The following is a 20,147-nucleotide window of genomic DNA, read 5'->3' as shown; positions in this document are numbered from 1 at the left end:
GTTTTCATTGTTGACATTTATACTAAACAATAAATTTCTGTCGCACAGTGGGTCGGTTTATGTGATTTCGCTTTTAGAAATTATTTTCGTTAGCTTAATTATTTTTCTGATTACTTCATAGCATAGACTATAACAGGAAAAGAACAAATAAATCGAAGATTTCATTAATCTTTGAATTTTTAAGAATTACAATTGCTTCAAGCTTAAAAATTGACTTTTACTTTTACTATTTCTTGTTCTCATTGATTTCTCGTTAGTTTTTGGGTTGTTTAAGTGATAAGCCTGCCAGAGTTAGGTAATTGAGAGTGAATGAAAATTGCTAATTCTTCGTTGGATAACATTCGTTGGGTTACATGGGTTTACGGGTTTCAAAAAAATTTTATTATCTTATTATTATCTACAACACCTCTAGAATATTGTCCTAAATTTGCAAGTTAATCTGAGCAATAGTTTCGGAGAAACATCCTTGAGAACTTCTGCGCTCGAGGCTAGCTAGGCTAAATGCGTCTTGAAGCGCGTTTCCAAGATTTCTCGAGAACTATTCAACATGAAATTTTACACACGTTTTTGAAACACACTTCTTTAATGAGGGGTCACCGGAAATTGCATCGCCATGGCCGAGTTTAAATTTTTTTTTTTCCAAAAATGTTTGTAACAATCAAAAATTCTAATAAAATATTTAATTTATAATAAAATATTTAATTTTTTATATGAGAAAAAAATTGTTGAGCTGAGGAAACCCATGTAAACGCTTAAATTGAGTTTTTAGCTTTGATTTTCAAATAAATAGTACTAAAAATATGCTACGTGCACGCACCAGAATTTGTGTGTCAAAAATACGGGCTTTTAAGTACCCAGCATAAGCTCCACGGCGCGTTACTATTTTAAGAGCAGAGTATATTATACCAGTCTGATGTCGGTTTAGCCATGTCTGTCCGTCTGTATATACGCGAAGTAGTCACTCAGTTTTTGAGATATCGAATTGAAATTTTGCAGCCGTACTTTTCTCACCATGATCCGATATCGAACCAATATAGCATGTAACTGCCATACGAACTGAACGATCGGAATCAAGTCCTTGTATTAGGAAAATTCTCAGAAAATTTTAAATGTGTTGCTTAAAAAAAGGGTACATACATGCTGGAACTCAATTTCTTTTGCATGGCCATGAGCACGGGCACTATTGTAGCAGTCCAAACGCTGAACCCAATTTTCAACGGTTTTTGAGCATAAATCCTGCGATACTGCTGCAATTTCACGTTTGATATTCGTACGAAATTCTTCAATCGCTAACTTGTTGGTATGGACCATAGATTTGACGTAGCCACCCAGTAAATAGTCTAACGGCCAATTGACTGTGTCATTTCGTGAGATAACACGTTCACCAAACTTGGTTTTCAATAAATCGATTGTGACATTCACTGTGTGGCTTGTGGCGCCGTCCTATTGGAACCACATATTGTCTAAGTCCATATCATTCAATTCGGGCCAAAAATATTCGGTTATCATTGAGCGGTAGCGATTTCCACACACATTAAATGGCCGGTCTTCTTCATCACGGAAGAAGTACGGCCCATAAACCACTCCAAACCGTAATTTTTTCGTTATGCAATGGAGTACTTGCGAATTACTGTCTGACCAATAACTCATATTTTGCTTATTGCCCAAGCCAATCAGCCAGAAACCAGCCTAATCGCTGAAGATGATTTTTCGTTAAAAATCCGAATCAATTTCAAGTTGTTGCTCAGCGCAATTCGCGAACATATTTGGTGGCCAAGCGGCTTCAGTTCTTGATCTTGTAAAGACTTTTCGGTTTACTTTTGTAGCGTCCCTATTGAAAAACCCTCTGAATCGACTTTATTACGCCATTTGGTGCATCTAATCCAACGCTGACTTTCTAATTTCGAAAAATTTACTTATTTTAACTTAATCTCGGTGTGTCTTAAGGCATCCAGCTCTAATTTACGCCCAAATACCTTAGTAAGTTTTTACAGTACTCATTAGCTAACTTTCAGTAGCTAAACACAACGTTTTTATTGTCGTAGGCTTTAGATCTCCAAACATTACGAATAGCTATTATTATAATTATTCTTGCTTCTCACCTATTGCTCTAAACCATACTATTATATAAGTGCATATATGTGACACAAATGCCGTTACAAATTTAGTCATCTGCTTTGTTATTGTACTAAGTCATAAAGTATCTTTCACTTGCGAAGAAAAGCTATAAAATTGTGTTAATATGCTATTACTTTTACGAGTACTGTTATTCATTTTTCTCATTGGAAAAATGTATTCCTAAGCAAACACTAATATTTAGTTATGTACATACGTATATACATACATATTTATGCATTTATCTTAATTAATCGTAACATTTGCCAACGAATTGAATTTGTAATTGAAACAAATAGGCGTTGGCAGATGTCTCACTCAGAACGACGGAGGGGGGAGGTCAGGTCGATTTGATGAGTGACTTACAATCGAAATGGCAGGGGAGAGAGTGTCAGCATTCAAATATATATGCACATATACATATATGAAGCCCGTGGTGCCAATATTGTGTGTCTGTGTGCAATGGCAATAAGTTCAACTTGTTGCGCTTCCCTTGCATGAACTTGGCTAGTCAATAGATGGCTGCCTTCAAAGCTTATATGGGTTTAGCCGCTTGTAAGCATAGCTGGGCGCATACATATATTCATTACATATACATAGTACAAGTACAAGTACAATTAGATGTATGTTATCATATATGTGTGTTTGTGTACTTGGCTCCCCATCGCGGAGGCGCATCTGTGGCCACTTACTTCTATTGCAATCAAGTTTAATTGCGCGCGTGGCTGAGTTACAGCCCTGTAATTTTTGAAATATACACTCACACATACACATACAAATGCACATTGCTTTTTGCTAAATATACCGTAATTTATAATGCAATAAGAAAATTGCATTTTATAAATGAAAAAATGAATTGAGCTGTTGTTGTTGCATTGGGAATTTTTTTGTATGCAAATTTTGCAACTAAATGTAATGAGTATTGTGCAATAGTCAATTAATTCATATTAGATAATAATTAATATGAAAAATATGTCTCCAACGATTACGTATGCAGAACACTTGTTTCATTATATAATCGATCCATTTTTATATAGTTGTGAAGTAATAAAACCAATTTGCACATTACATTTTAAATTTACATACAATCAGTCAGATAATAGTAAAAACTGAAAATCGATTTGAACCAAATTTGGTATGTGACATTCCGCAGACATTTGTATATTACAGTGTGAAAATGGGCGAAATGGGACTACAGCTACGCCAGTCGTTTCTTCTGTGCCCAATTTGGCGCCAATTCAAGCTACCAAGTGCAGCCAGGTCCTTCTCCGCCCGATCGCTCCAATGGAGTGGATGTAATTACGAAAAAGCATATAATCGAGCCGTTTGTTAGCCTTTTTCAGGCTTCAAAATTAGTTTCTTTGAAATACTAAATTCCCTAAAATGCTTAAAAAAACTCTCAAAAGATTAGCGTTTACTGTTTGATGAAATGGGGTCAATTACGTTGACGTTTTAATCCAAATACCATACAGGCTTATACATGCCACAAACAAAACCCCCACCATAAAACACTCTATATAAAATATTGTATTATACAGCACACCCGCTACTTTAGAAATTTGAAAAAAAAAACGAGAAACATATGGCACCTGATAACTGAGGCGACGACATTGAATATGTGAAACAAAGCGGCTTATTGGATAATTAGCAGTAATTTACATAGGATCGACAGCGCAACAACAACAGCATATAGCTTGAGAAAAAATGTGGTCGCGATAAATCACAAAAAAATTCATTGTATAATCGCACATTGAGGCACATATTCGGAATAGTTTTTGCTGCAAAATATGTAAATTATTCGAGCTCATACATTTATGAGTACAATTAGTGATTTTTTTTTTCAAACATTTATTTTTATTTATTAGAAAATACAAAGTATTTTGTTAGTGCAACAGTCTAGTTTTATAGTACATTGCCCCTCGGGGCCTATTTTCGCCATTGGGTTTGCGACTTTGATACATTTTCATTAATGCGCCCAAATATTGGCCATATTATTTTTATTAGTTGAATTTAAACGTAAGGGTGAAGGTAGGCCTGGAGTGATCAAGGTTGAAATTTATATTTTTCAATAAATATTTTTGAAATATTTGATTGCCACTGCATTTCAGTTAACTAAACGACTAAAGAGGCTGGTCAAACCGTGAGCATACAAACAAATCGTAACGTAAAGGAAAAATTATATAATAGAAAATAATCATATTGAAACGAAATTTGAGTTTTGGTTATAAACTAGTTATATATTGGTTATATGGGTTACAAAATGGTTGTAAATGGTTATAGATTGGTTATCTTATAGCCATATTGAAAGAAATTTGAGTTTTGATTATAAACTGTTTAAATATTGTTTATACGGGTTATAGAATGGTTATAGATTGGTTATCATACATCCATATCGAAACAAAATTTGAGTATTGGTTATAAACTGGTTATAAATTGGTTATATGGGTTATAAAATGGTTATAGATTGGTTATCATACAGCCATATTGAAACAAAATTTGAGTTTTGGTTATAAACTGTTTAAATATTGCTTATGCGGGTTATAAAATGGTTATAGATTGGTTATGTTAGTTATGAAATGGTTGTCCTATACTCATATTGAAACAAAATTGAAGTTATATACTGGTTATTATATCTGATAGCGATTCTCGATTTGTTTTTGATGAAACGCTGTTTTGCATTTTAGGTGACGATATATCTTATATATACATCTTAATTTGAAATACAATTACACCCATCAAAGATTGCATAATTCTGCTATCTTCTATACTGAATGCCCATTTTCTATAATCCTTTAGATTTTAGATATACCCACACGCATCTAATTAGTGTCACTGTCAGCTATGGAGTATGTGTCACGTCTCGTATTGTCACACACACATCAGCATATGTCTCTGCTGTTCTTTGCTATCAGCTGCAACTGTTTCATATTTGATTTCCACTTAAAAAATAATAAGTACATACATACACACATATATGTATATATATAAGTGCACAATATTACGTTTAGAGGTTTATCGCTTGATTCTAAATGTAATAAAAGCGAAGTGACGTCTGTCTCATTATGCCCGATATCTTTATGATAAGCTTTGTTGATTAAGCATTCGTTGACGCATACAAACAAATACACGGATTTAAATAGAAATACATTCATATGTATGTAAATACTATTTATATGCATACATACATATATATAATATTTTTATGGGACATGATCATCAGCGGCTGAGCAATTTTGCTCGATTTGATTGATTGACCAAAGTGATTTGAGTTGCATATAATTTACTTTAGCATGCACTATATATAAGTATATAAGCATGATTTTGTATGTCATAATTATTTATGGCTAATGTTCATGTATACATATATAATATACAATAATTTGTCGTTATATACTATACATATAGTATATGTACATATACCGATTGATTTGCCATATATTCTATATTAGATGACAAGCATTTATATTATATGTATATAAGTGCATAATATGTATATAATATGCCTTCACACAAATCTTAGTGCCTACTTTATCTGTTGTACGTAAATACATATTGCACTTTATATATAAATGTATGTATGTTTGTAATTTAATAAACGCTGCTGTGACCAATGAGCCGTTGAAAATGTAGCAGTGAGTCCAAGTGTTTGCATACGAGAATAGAACTAAGCCGTTTTGGTATATTTTTGGACCACTTCGATTGTGCATTTTTCCAACTTTGAAATTGTAATCATCTAAATATGTCCCAGGATAAAATGTCCCATACACCATCTAGAATTCATCCTAAGTATTTGGCAGCTACGGTGTTCAATTATCAAGTCTTTTGTTCCTTTCGCAATTTGGCGCCTTTAAGAGATACGAGGTGTAGTTAGATACTGAAGGTCTTTCTCTTTCTTTGCTTCCCCCTGCGCGTACGTAATTGAATGCTTTCAGAGCTGTAGTGTTTACTTACATCCGGACAACTTGACTTAGCCAGCGCACCCGCTGTGATTCGTTGAACTATGTCTATGTCGTCGTATAACTTGTACAGCTCATCGTTCAATCGCATTTGAGCATTTACCGTACCCAATGCTCAAAGAACCATAAATCTTCCGCAGAACCCTTTTCTCGAAGACTCGTAACGCCGATTCATCAGAAGTTGCCATCGTCCATGCCTCTGCACCATATAGCAGGACATAAATAATAGTGACTTACAGAGTTGGTCTTTGTTCATTTTACTTCTCAATTGCCTACAAAAAGTTTCCGTGTTTTAAATTTCTTAAGAGGTTGGTTGGGCTTTGAAATTACAAAAAAAAAAAAAATTTGCTTTTTTATTTTTTAAAATAATATTAAATTGACAATATAAGTGTATGCGCTAGAAACTTTGGGATAGCGGGAGGTGCGGCTCGAATCGTGGGCTACTTGAATATTTGATAGTGTTTTTCTCAAGACATCGTCGATGATAAAGATTTCACAAAAAGTAGTGAAGCGATCTTATTGATATTTTTCACAGTTCCGCGAAATAGGATGACCTCGTGATTGATCAAATGACTTTTTTTGCTTACAATTAATTTTTTTAAGCCAATTTGTGGTAAAAATGGGAACTAGAATTTTTGTTTGTAAGAAATTACAAAATATTAAAAAGTTGCAATAAATCAATTCATTTATTATATGAAAAAATGGTAAAAATAGGAATTTTTTCGCCCGTCAGAAGCCATGCAACCTTTTAAGAAATTTATGAGAACTAGTTAAAACTCTTATCAAATAGAGACTAGTCACTTTTAAAACTTATTCTCGAGATCTTCCTTAGCAGTTGTATGCAGTTAAGACACTCACATATATTAATATATAATAAATATGCACATATATACGCTAATTACCGATTAAAATGCCGCACGCTATGGCGATTGTAGACCCGGTGACTCTGTCTCAGAATTTCACCGACTTCGGATCGCGATCTTATACCATACTCATGTTCATACGATATTTGTATATGTGTATATATATAGTATATATGGTGTACATACTGTGTGTCTGTTGTCTTGCCGTACTTGCTACTTTTTAATGGTTGTATTAATAATTACTGATTCCGTCACAGCAGCAATTGTTGTTTGATAGTCTATCCATTATTTATTGGAACTATTGTTCAGGTGTTTGATAAATTGAAAGTGCACTGAGCTAATGTATTAAGAAATATTTTACATACAATACTTAGTGAGAACAGAAACTTATTATTATTTATTGGGTTTATTATCATTCGAAAGAACATTCGCCGAGTTATTCTCTCAATAAGTCCATTGATTGATGTGATGTGTGGGAAGTGGCGCCATCTTGTTGAAACCAAATGACACCAAGATCAATAGCTTCAATTTCATCAAACAGTTCGTTATCATGGCGCTATAACGTTCGCCTTTGATAGCAGCATTCTCACCGGCATCATTTTTGAAGAAATATGGAGAAACCGGCCCACAAACCACACTAAACCGTTATTATTTTCTGGATGAGATGACAGCTCTTGAATCTCTTCAGGTTGCTCTTCGTCCCAAATGTGGCAATCTTGCTAGTTTATACACCCATTAAGACAGAAATGTCCCTCATCGGTGAACAAAAGTTGGATCGAATATGTTGGATCTTCTTGAACCATTTCAAAAGCCCATTTAGTAAACCAATGTTGCTGTTCAAAGACGAGCCTTCAGTTCTTCCACAAGAACGCTTTCATGTACAGTTAGCAACCCTCCTCAAAGATAATTTCAATTGTAAGCCCTCTTAAACTTCATTTTCGTTATATATGTATGTGATTATTAGGGTGATTAAAAAAAAAATTTTTTTCGTTTGGTACTCTGAAAAATAGGTTCCTAGACATCTCTAAGGAGCCTCTCCAAGAATGAGTTCTTAAATGAAACGGGAAGGTCCTCCTACTTACAGTTTTCTATTTTTTTCTTACTATCAGACAGAAAAATTTATATCTCGCTCCCAACCACTTCAAAAAATATTTTGTTCCTTAGATTTTGTAGGAATTTGAATGCTCTACAAAAAAGGATACGATTTTTTCGTAAACCCAACCCTTTAAAAGATATTAACAGTTGACGTTTGATTATTTTTGGGAAAATCGCTTAATTTTTATGAACTTTATAACTCAATGAAAAAAGTCACTATAAATGAAACTCATAGGTTTTTGGAGAGGTTTTCTTAGATGAGTCTAGGAACCTATTTTTCAGAGTACCAAACGAAAAAAAAAAATTTTTTTTTTGATCCACTCTAAAATGCATTAACGTTTGACGACGAATATCTCGTAAACGCTTAACTTAATCGAAAAGTCGTACCAGCCAAAAGTCATTTTTATGGAGCAGTAAATTTCATACAAAACTATGAGTTTCATCATGCATAATGATTTTTTTCATTGAGTTATAAAATTCATAAGAAATAAAAATTTTCCCCAAAAATAATCAAACTTCATCCTTTAATATCTTGTAAACGGTTGAGTTTACGAAAAAATCGTATGAGACTTTTTTGTAGAGCATTCAAATTCCTACAAAAGCTAAGGAACAAAATATTCTTTGAAGTAGTTGGAAGCGAGATATAAATTTTTCTATCAGATAATAAGAAAAAATAGAAGACTGTAAAAAGGAGGACCTTCCCGTTACAATTAAGTACTCATTCTTGGAGGCTTCCTTAGAGGTGTCTAGAAGTCTATTTTTCAGAGTAACAAACGAAAAACAATTATACATATAGACACATACTTACATATATATAAATATGTGCAGGAATTTTTGCCGCGTTTGACATATTTTCAACATTTTTGCTTACAATTTTCATTTAATGATTTATGTTTCCCCGCTTACGTTATAATTACTCTGCATGACTCGATCACTTTCGATCATCGCTGTTATTCATAAATGTTGTGTTTTGTAATGCATCATTGCATTGACTGGTCGCTAACCACTTAGTCTTCAAGTGTACATACCCACACATGTGTATACATTATATTATATATTCTTATATGATATACTTGTCAAGCCCACATTCGTGATTTTCAACCCACACTATTCATTTTTTTTTTTTTTTTGTGCAATTTAATGATGTTGACTTGCAATTTCACGTTTGACATTGATTATGTGCACATGTGTGTGCATATAAGTATAATAATTAATTACCAGGAAATTTATGAAACATGACAAATTAATTGAATTTTTACTGAGTACAAGTTTCTTTTATTAAATAGGACTGTAGTATTTTGTTAATTAAGAACTATTCGTTGATTTCTATTACTTGTGGGAGAACGTGACAAACATATATGTATGTTCAAATGGGAGCGAGCGTTTAATCGATTATAAACTCTGCTAAAAAGTAATTTTTATTACAATTTTACATGCTGACTAAAGTAGCGAACATATCTTCCTACAAAACGAGGAGCCAAGGAGCAAGTATTGATTGATCATATGATCATCGGCGCTGATCGAAGACGCACACAGTGATTGGGTATTTATAGTTTCATTTTATTCTTGAAGTAGTTACTTACTTATGACTACGATGACATAATCTAAAGACTTAGTTATTATAAGTTAATAATGATTTCTTAATTATGTTTTAAAATTCTAATTCATGTAATAGCTCCTGACACATTATCAAAATGTTTTGTTTTTTGTTTTCCATTTCATTTCCCCTTTCACAGACAATAAAAAAAACTTTTAATACAAAATTTCTTTGATATATCTGGGAAGATTGTCTAAAAGTTTCATTCCGATCGCGCAAGACGTTTTCAGGAAAACTTTCTTTGACTCTTAAGTCTGAAAACAGGAACAATTTTCGAATAATATTCTGAAATGTATAAAGTCTACTAATAAGAAGGACGTGCTGTTAAAATGAAATAATATACTAAAATTTGGTTAAAATAGGTAACGCATAATTTTTTGCCATTTATGATTTGAACAAAATGTCGATCAAATGGCCACCACGTCTTCGTTTGCCTATCTCCACGCATTTGCGCCAATTTCCGATGACTCGGTGCAGCCTTTCAGCTGGAATTTCGACTATAGTGACTGTGATCTTCGAGATCGAGCGTTGCTGGTTGTTTGGCGCAAACCTTTAATTCAACATACTTCCAGAAAAAATAATCTAGTTGCATAAAATTGCATGATCTTGACGGCCATTTCTCGAAAGTAACGAGTCCCAAACATTGGACTCAATATGTCCTTGTTTAAACCTGAAATATGAATCGTCGCCGCGTTTTATTGAAAGTAGAAATCGTCCTCGTCGATTTCATCAAATTGCGGGAAAAGATATTGTCGGTCAACATTGTATTCTCGCTACTGATGGTAACGCCATCTTCTGCCACATTTCGAAAGATCTTAGCCATCATCGACATACCATAATCCACACAAAATGCTAACATTTTGGGAATGCAATTGCATTTGATGAACCACACAAGAACTTGACCAATTGTTTGTTGACGAGTCCATTATGTAAGAAATGGCTTTCATGTTAATTAATGATTTTTCGGTGAAAAAACTGTATACAGCGGAGACCGCGAATTTGCTTAATAATCGTAGACTATTTTGAAGCTTTGTACCAAAGTGACGGGGTTTTCGATAAGATCGCTGCAAAACTTTTTTTTAATATAACTAAAATGGTTTGGGATACATTCGATGCCATTATGTATGAAATTCGACTTCTTTTACATGCCCATCATGGGCATGCTTGCAGAAGTCCAGACGTTGAACTCAAATTTCAACGACTTTCAAGTATAAATCGATCGATACTGTACGGTGCAAATCTTGATGAAAATTGGAATAATTTTCAAGTTGTCCAAGCTCGGACCAAGCGGCTTCAGTTCTTGCGTCAATTTCTCTAGTAAGGATGAGGGCCAAAATCTCACTGACAAGGGGACTTTTTGTATAATGACTGTGGATTCAAGATTTTCCACTGGATGTTGAATTGTTGGACGTAGCGTTAAACGTTAAAGTTGAGGCCACTGACTACGAGTTTCCGTAACAAATTTTCATAATTTCGACTCGTTGTGGGATAGTATATCTTTCCATAATGAAATGGCAAACTTAATTGAAGATAAATGTCAAAAGAACGGAAAACCTTTTATTTTATACTTTTATGACTACAGCTTTGTATTATAAATTCTTCCTGGTACATTCAGCGCTTAAAGTTTCCGACAAATGAGCACTCTTTGCTGTTTTTTGTTTTCGTACGAATCATGTTTCTAAAAAAAATAAGTAGACATTTTTATTGTGTTTATTTTTACTCCAGCGATAAGTATACGTGAGAACTAGTGCTGTTTTCGTGGTCACAAATATTATAATAGTACCAGTGGCTACGTCAGATGAATGGGAATATGTATTTATGCATGAACATACATATATATGTATATATGTTCTTAAAATATAAATGCATACATACATATATATGCATATGTATACACAACATATGCTTTTCTCTGTTTGATCTCTGGAGACCAATTGCCACGAAAAACACTGAGCACGTTGCGTCACATTGCCTCTACCGTCTGGCATTTCGATGATGTCAGGCGGACGCACTGTAATTCCGAATGCTTATTTGCGGTCTGACGGCTGAGAGTATGCGCGCCTAAATGTATGTATTTGTAAACAAACGGTGTCGAAGCAGAAGCAGAAGAATGAAAATGTGAAAGCACCGCTTGTGTTCATAACGCATTTTTGTCTGATGTGAAAGTAAAATATTTATTTTAAGCATATATACATGTGTGTGTGTGTGTGCATCAAAGTTGATTGATGATTGTATATAATGCGTCAGCAATTTTCATAAGCATCCCAAGTGGAGCTTAGTGGACGCATATTAGTCGCAAATGGGCGCTGAGTGGTGGCGATGCTTGAATGCTTTTATTTTGTGGCTTTTTTCTGATGTTGATTTAATTGATTGAGCGCGCGTACGCGCTGAGCACGCAGTCTGACACTTAACCCCCTTACCACATAATGAAATATAATATTTGCAAAACATTGTTTGAGCTCAAAAAATAATTCAACAAAAATTAATATTAAGCTCTGAAGTTTAGTAGCTGATGAAGTACAGTCGTTTTTGTTTTTGGGTTTGAGAATTATGAAACGAAAAATGTAATTCATATTCTGTAAAATTTCTGGAAAGAACCACATAACTCAAAACTTGATCTTGATCTCTTGATAACACTTTAATTTGGCACAGGGGATTGCAGTGTCTACGTGATAGGGATTATAATATAAGAATAGTAAACGAGGAAGACCTGCAGTGTCACAACAATACATAGGTGTCACACATCCAAGTCATATCAACAGAAAACGCAGTTGGTAGCACTGAAGCTTGCATCGACTAAACAACTAAATATTCCTCATTTATTTTATTTTCCAGATCAATGAGCTGAAAACCTACAAACAGCACTTATAACAACCGCATACACACTGTATACATACATAACCTTACAAAGAATATTTTCTCAAGCAGTGATAAAAACCAGCGAATCAATGTCGTTCAAAAGAAAATATTATCGACGTTAAGTGTAGTGAGTTATTTTAAGTTGTGTACAATTCTACAGTCCCTGTCTCAAAACAAAAAAGAAAAGTTTAAACGTTGTGCTGTTAAATTAAGTGTCCACGAGCAAATTTATTAAACAAAAATTAACCCTCAACCCATTTTATACGTTAACAAACTTACGAAACGATTTTATATAAACGAAAAACGAACAAAAAATCTACCTGCAAGGCAGTATTTTCCACAAATGGCCACAAATTCTACACGCAACAACAGTACTGAAGAGAGTAAATGTACTATATCGAAACACAATACCGCCACAGCAATGACGCACGAAGAGCACACGAATACCGCCGAAACGTTGCAGAGCGAAAGCGCGAATGCGCAAGCAGCAGATCAACCGAGTATTAGCGCTAATAATGCTGGAACGGGTACACAGCATGCTGTGGGCCCACATCGTCTGGGTGACGATGTCTTCGAAAATGCCTTCGACGAGTCTATGGATTGTCTGGAACAGGCTGAAGCGGATGGTTACGAATCGGACTCGGAAAGCGCCAATGAGTACGACGATACAGTCAGCGATTCTGTGACGACTGGACTGCGTACCATTGACAGTGAACATCTGACTTTCTCAAGCGGTTTTGGCAGTTCGATGTTGTCGAGTTTTCCGCCAACTGGTTCATATAGCAGCAGTAGCAGCGACAGCGAGGAAGAAGTATGCGCAGCCGTGCAACATGACGAACGGACGGGCAAGTTCCTACCCGTCGAGTCACGTCATTTAGATATCTTTCATACGCGTCCATATTTATTGCCATTCGTAGAGCGCCGACGTTTGTCGCAATGCAAGGAAGAGGATGAGGATGATGGCGAGAAGTCACCACAGCCAACCACAAGTGGCATGTCGGCGCCAAAGTTTGAGAAGTCGACACTGCCCACGCCGCCACCACCACCACCAACCACTGACGAGGCAGCGGCAGAAAAGTTTAAGGAGTTGGAACGTTTGCGTCAGCAATTTATGCATAAAATCGACAGTATCAACACCAATAATGTGGATGATATCAAAACGGTTACAGTGACCGCAGAAAATTTTTCACCACCACCACCACCACCAATACCGCCAACAATATTGCCACCATCGCTGATTAATTTGCTGCAGTCGACCAGGAAGAAACCATTGCCGATGATTAAGGCAGCCGAACCGCGTAAGGCAATTATGCCGGCACCGCAAATATCAACGGTGTCAAACGATGTCGCCGCGGTGAATAACCATATGCCGCCCGATAGTTCTACAGTCAGCGTTGTCACCACAAACCTCAATGAATCATCAACGCTGATGACAACACAAGCGCAGCCAAATGCGCCAAGTTTCGCCGCAAACACCACCGCAATAGCCAGCAACAATGCAGCATTAAATGTGTCAAAACACGCCGAACCGCAGTTGCCGCATGCCGAGAGCTCTGAGATGCTTATTATTAAAGGTAAATTTACCGTAACCAAAGCAAAGGAGACGCCCGAACTACAACAATTGCGCACCGAGGCCGATAAGCTGAAACATTTGAGCTCAAGCGCCAATGCACACACCATCAGCTTTCCCAGCAGCTATGGTGGTTACACCTCTGTGCAGGGACTCTTCTCACAGCGTTACGGTAGTCACAAATTTCCCACCGCTGTGCCGCATCTTTCGAAGAAATTTTTCGATGCCTCGCTGGTTGAAATCCGTACGCCAGATGCCAGCAATACATCGCTCAATCAGATTGGCAACAACGAAGAGCGTACGAAGAGTGAACAGATCTCAAAAAGCATAGGAAACGCCACATCTACGCCTGCATCCCCACTCGCATCCAAAAACACAACAACTCTCATTCACCACCAAAGTTACAATAATTGTGATAATAGTTTAGTGAAACCACCCGGCAATCTAGCGCATTTAGATGATGTGTGGATCAAAAGATCGGCGATCAAAACTCCATCAGCAAGGAGGCAAACGCTAGATGAGAGTACATTAGGGATTGGGCACACAACAGCTGCGCCTTCGGAAGATGTAAGTTCTGTTGCTCGAAAGAGACACTAAATGCTATGAGGTCATGGCATTTTGGCCTGTTCTAAAATTGATTTATATAAAGAAACTACAGATCTGGGTTTATGTGCCTTTTGTAGGATTTTAGCATACAGTTGAGTTGTAAAATTTAGTTTCTATCAGAGCGAGTATATATTTGGTTGTCAAAAAAGTCTTGCGGTATTTTCGCTAGTTGGCGCTGAGTGCGCTTAGTTCTAGTTTTATTCGTCGCATCGGGTCATGCTATACCTTTTTAGGAAAGCTCATTTCACGCGCTAACACGTGTTTGATTGATTGTCGTTTCTTTTAAGTCGTTCGTGAGTTACAGCGTCGCAAACATGGAGCAAAATAAAGACAAAATACGGCATATTTTACAGTACTACTACGATAAAGGCAAAAATGCGATACAGTTTCCATTTCCAGCGCACAACGATGGTTTCAACGTTTTCGGTCTGGTGTAAAGATGGTCGAAGATGCGCCGCGCTCCGGAAGGCCTGTCGTCGAAATTGCGATAAATCGCTGAATTGGTCGAAAGAGACCGGTATAGTAGCAGCCGTAGCATCGGTCACGAGCTGAGCAAGAGTCATCAAAAGACATTGTATGAACAATTGAAAATTCAATAAAAAATACCGTAAGAAATATCGCAAGACTTTTTTGGCAAACTATTATAACGATTTTTGAAATAAGTCAGTCTAAAATTCCAGAATGCCAGTTGATTCAGAATATTTACGTTATTTTAAGTAATAGCTGTACCATAATTTCTGCTATTCTTAGGGAGTTACAAGAGGTTCCTCGGTTAAAAAACAGCAATTTTTCAACAATTTTTTTCTCATATAAAAAATTAAATATTATTAACAAAGAAATTCTAAAATTTTTGGAAAAAAATATTTTAAACTCGGCCATTGCGACGCCTTTATCGCCAAAAGATGCGCCCGTTTTGGCAGGATAATTCCTGACATGTTCATCTAAAGTGAAAAAATACGTTTTTCAGTTAAAAACTTAACTTAGAACTTGAACGAAGAAAAATTTTTGGCAGACATTTTTACAAAAAAAAATGAAAATTTCGCGACATTTTTTTTTCAAATAGTTGTAATCAAAAAAAAAAAATCCTTCGTTCAAGTTTTTAAGATTTGTATCTCAATGACCTGTATAAAATTTCATGAAGATCGCTAGTTCTCGAGAAATCTTGTCAACCGACTTCGAAAACACAGTTTCGAGAAAAACACGTTTAAAGCCTTAGCCTGGCCAGCCTCGAGCACCCAAGTTTCAAGTCTGTATCTCCGAGACTATTACTCGGATGAATTTGAAAATTTTGAAAAATATTCTAGAGGTATTGTAGAATGTAATAAGGTAATGAAAATCGATTTTTTTGAAACCCGTAAACCCGAGAAACTCCTTAACTGTGTGTGTTTTTTCCGAAAGACGCTCAAATAAAAAAAAGCGATTTTAAATTGGAAACGTGATAGTAAATTGTGTGAAGAAATTGATTTTCTATATTCAAAACAAAAGTATATACTACACATGAAATTTTTGGGTTTTAGGTCATTGACTTTAAGGTACAAACATAAGTCCAGTGTATATTTGTACATCATACGTTGATATGCTCAAATACCCTCTATGTTTATTTGCAAAGCAATGCTTCGGACGAGACCAAAATATTTACACTTGTCTGCGTTTGATTTTGAGTGAGTGAAGTAAGTGAATACCATATAGCCTTGGGCTTTGGCCATGGCCGGTCAATGCACGAAATAAAGTAAAATGTGACAAATATGATTACGCATCTTTCTCAACAGGCCATTAGCCTAACAGCTGGGGAAAAGAATTGTGACTGATAAGTCAATATACATATGTATTTTAAGATAAACATCGGTATAAATAAATACATTTGCGTATATGCCTTTGTTTACCAACCGTTTCACTTGTCCTTGTCTATCTAATTATAACTCAAATTGTATGGGTGTGCACTGATTGCTACCTTTCTTCGGGCATAAAAGCGAGTAAAAGTGTAAACACTTTTACATTTTTGACTGTATTTATGTATTTATAGCTTAAGGGTAATGCTTTATTTATAAACTCCCAACTTTGCAATACTTTACACTTACTTGTTTACTTATTGGCTTTGCATAATTGCGGAAACGTTCAGTAGTTTCGGTTAAAACGTTTTATTTTCGCTGTTTCAGCCAGTTTCTCTACATTTTGCCTGGCAACTGTGTCAGCGAAGATATATATATTTTTTTAGATAAATACCTTACTAGCGTTTATGTAAAAATTATGTAAGTGGATTGAAAGAAGAGCGTATTAAAGAATATAGCAGAGAAAGCGCTGAATAGTAAAAAAAAATTAAAGTATAGTGTATTTGTATGTATTTGTTTATATACACTGGTTATTCTCATCCTGCTTAGTATGCCGCAGTGGGTGTCTTTAATCCACTAAACCTAAGCTACTCCCATCTCATTTCTCTCCCATGGGAACACTGGGCAACGTATTACTTCATGGTGGAAAAGATGCTATTTAAGTCTTCCCTATGGCATGAACTAACTGACGCCTAATCTGTTGTAAATGTCAAGTGTTTTCTATTTATCCAGGAATGTATGTCCGGAATCAGTCTGTGGGTCCACCATGCTTTGCATGCAGTTTATCACCATTGCTGCCACATTGCGATGCCTTTGATTCTCTTATCATCTCCACGCATCTCTGATAAGTTATATTCGTCACCCTGGATATAAATCGGCGCCATACTGGCTAATACCTCAGCAACATCATTTGCTATGGTTCGGAAAACACTTATCAATTTTCCTAGAGCTTATGAGCAAGACTTCTCTTTTCTGCTCAACTAGCTCTAAACTCATGGTAGCAAACCATCCACGTAAACTATTTATGCAGTCATTGCATTTAATCCGGAGATCATCCAGATGTTTAGCTACTGATACCACTATGAGGTCTTCCGCATATGCGATTATTTGCACAATTTTTGGTTATGGTTTTCTTAGCAGCTTAGACGTAAGTCAGCATTCATAGCAGTGGGCCTAAAACCAAGCTATTGCCTATTCCACTGGAAATAGTGCAGCTCTCCTGTTTTGAAAGTAACTCATTAACTTAACTCTGTATATAATGAGAATATTAAAATTTTCGTGTCCATGCAATGAAATTTTGATCAAAATCTGGCTTTATGTGTGAGATAAATTAAAAATATTTTACTAACTAATCATATTTTAAAGAAGCAGCATTCCTTTTTCAATGAGTTTGCAATCTTCTTCAAATCAGGCCAATGGATATGAGGCATAAATGATGCCAGTTTGAAAGTCTTCTCACATTTTTGTTCATATTAAAAAATTTATTTTGGAAGTAAATAATTATTTAATGAATATTTACAAAAATATAATTGACGTCATCGAGACGGTTACGATTATCGAACTACCAGATCGTTGTTTCTTTCATTAAAAAAATACTTGTACATAAAGCAGAAATATATGTACATACCTATGTATATGTATATACATATATCAAAAATATTATAAATCAAAATCCTCCAAAGATGTCTCTTCGTACTCAGAGATAATAAAAATAATAAATGCGTTTTGAATTAATTTATAGTATTATATACATACATACTATACATATGAACATATGCGCATTAGAGCGAGCCGAATTACAAAAACTGACAAAGAAATGTTTATGTAAACTCAAAAAATCGCTAGCTCAAAATCAGTTTTAGACATAATTATATTCTCTTACGCAAAGTTGTTCAGAATGATCCATAAAATATTCCCGCATACTCGATTTTTGCCGTTTTTTGGCTCCCTGTAAATCAACCCGCTCTAATGTATATAAGTACATATTCCATCGCTGATGAACAAAAAAGAACGAATTGTTGAAAAAGCCAATGAAATTGGCTCCTAATAAACAATTAATGCAAATATGGCGCTTTGGTGGAATTCGGTGCCGACAGCAGAAATTTCTATCGTATGGAAGATTCGCACAGAGCTAGACATTTGTAAACAAATAAATTAAGCAGGAAACAATTTAGTAATTTGGTAAACAAAAAGCACAAATAGGTTAAAGAAGAATGAACAATAAAAAATGAAGGAAAAATTGTAAATAAGTTGGAAGTCGCAAAACTTTTAACGACAAATAAAATAACAATCGATTATTGGCTCTCGAAGAAAGCAAGAAGAGATATGCGGTTAATTAATACTACATATGAAATATCATAAATAAATCTTAATGAAGATGAATTTATATAATTAATTAATGTCACATGAATTTTAATAGATTTTTTTTATAAATTAATATAATATTATACAAATATGTTTTTTTATAATATAAATAGCAATTTCCTCTATCCGTCTTTCTGTGCTCCTATCTGTATATACGTTAACTAGTCTCCCAGTTATCGAGATTTGATCAAAAATTTGCGCACGCTCTTATTTTTTAAGTTACTTATTTATCGAAATTGTCAATATCAAACCACTATATCATACAACTACATACAACCTTACCGAACAAAATCAAGATAAAGATATTTTACTGCACCGATTCCGGGCTTCTCAGTGGATGAAACCTAAAACTCAAAAATTCTCCTTAAACTAGAAGATATTTTCCGTACAATGACCTACGGTGAAAAGAAATATTGACAAAATGGCGCCTTTTTTTAAGCGCATTTCTCCTCCAAACGTCCAGACTTTGCAAGACTGAGGCTGAAACATCTTGGTAATCTTAGCTTCGGTGAACCAAAAAACATAGCCGAAACTGATATTAGCAGTCTCAACAAATTTCAGAGCGCTCAAAGCGTTCTATCGATCTACGCTGTTCAAATAAGATCGTTCTTAGATTCGACGATTTAACCTAACCTAATCCAGTTCAAATTTTGGTCGTTTTGTCCTGACAAAATTCTATTTTTGATCAGTTATTGTATGTAGAATTATATACAAAAAAGGCAGAAAAGTTCGAGTTATCACTGCAAGAAATTCGAAAAGTGCTGCTTCGAGAAAAACGCGTTTAAAAATAAACTGAAGCTCATTGAATTGCGCGGCTACCCTTTAAACTAGTTGAGTTGTCGATTTGAAATTTTAGAAAAGTTTCAAAATTCGCCCTAGTGACCCGCGAATCGAAAATATAAAGGGTTTTAACAATTAATAGATTTCCCTTATGTAATGCCTTCATAAATATTTCAATATTTCACAAAAGTCAAGCCACTATTTATGTAAACATCGTAAACCTCTTTGCTACCACATTTTTAGTTTTGACAAACCAAAAAACCTTGTTTGTTTTGCCTATAATTGCAAAAGCCATAACAAAGTCCAACTTGTGGTGCACATTGCTTGATTGTTTATTCGATTTTAGTTGGACTAGTTTTTCACTTTTGCTTTTCACTTGTTCGCTTAGCTATTAAACATGCTTCTACGCTTGAAGAAATACATACGCGTATAAGTATGTATATACCTACATATGTATTTATATACACATTAACAGTTTTGTTTGTGCCTTCAACTTTTAAAATCCACTTCATT

At 35.1% G+C, this 20,147-nt stretch overlaps 1 protein-coding gene across 3 annotated transcripts in view; it reads left to right on the top strand.

The window, feature by feature from the left end:
• Positions 1-20,147, top strand: part of LOC108968640 (5'-AMP-activated protein kinase subunit gamma-1) — a 197,356-nt gene that overhangs the window by 60,197 nt on the left and 117,012 nt on the right. For 2 of the 3 annotated variants that reach the window (XM_018932770.1, XM_018932769.1), the window contains exon 2: positions 12,462-14,622. The exons of the other annotated variant lie outside the window; for it this stretch is intronic. In XM_018932770.1, coding sequence (XP_018788315.1) covers positions 12,829-14,622 — 1,794 coding nt within the window. In that variant the 5' untranslated portion in view covers positions 12,462-12,828. The remainder of the gene's footprint in view (positions 1-12,461; positions 14,623-20,147) is intronic. 3 annotated transcript variants of the gene reach the window in all.

The sequence above is a fragment of the Bactrocera latifrons genome, unplaced genomic scaffold, assembly GCF_001853355.1.
Source record: "Bactrocera latifrons isolate USDA-ARS-PBARC rearing strain unplaced genomic scaffold, ASM185335v1 scaffold_223, whole genome shotgun sequence".
NCBI lineage: Eukaryota > Metazoa > Arthropoda > Insecta > Diptera > Tephritidae > Bactrocera > Bactrocera latifrons.
Note: the sequence above shows the minus strand (reverse complement) of the source record. Positions and strands in the feature narration are given on the sequence as shown.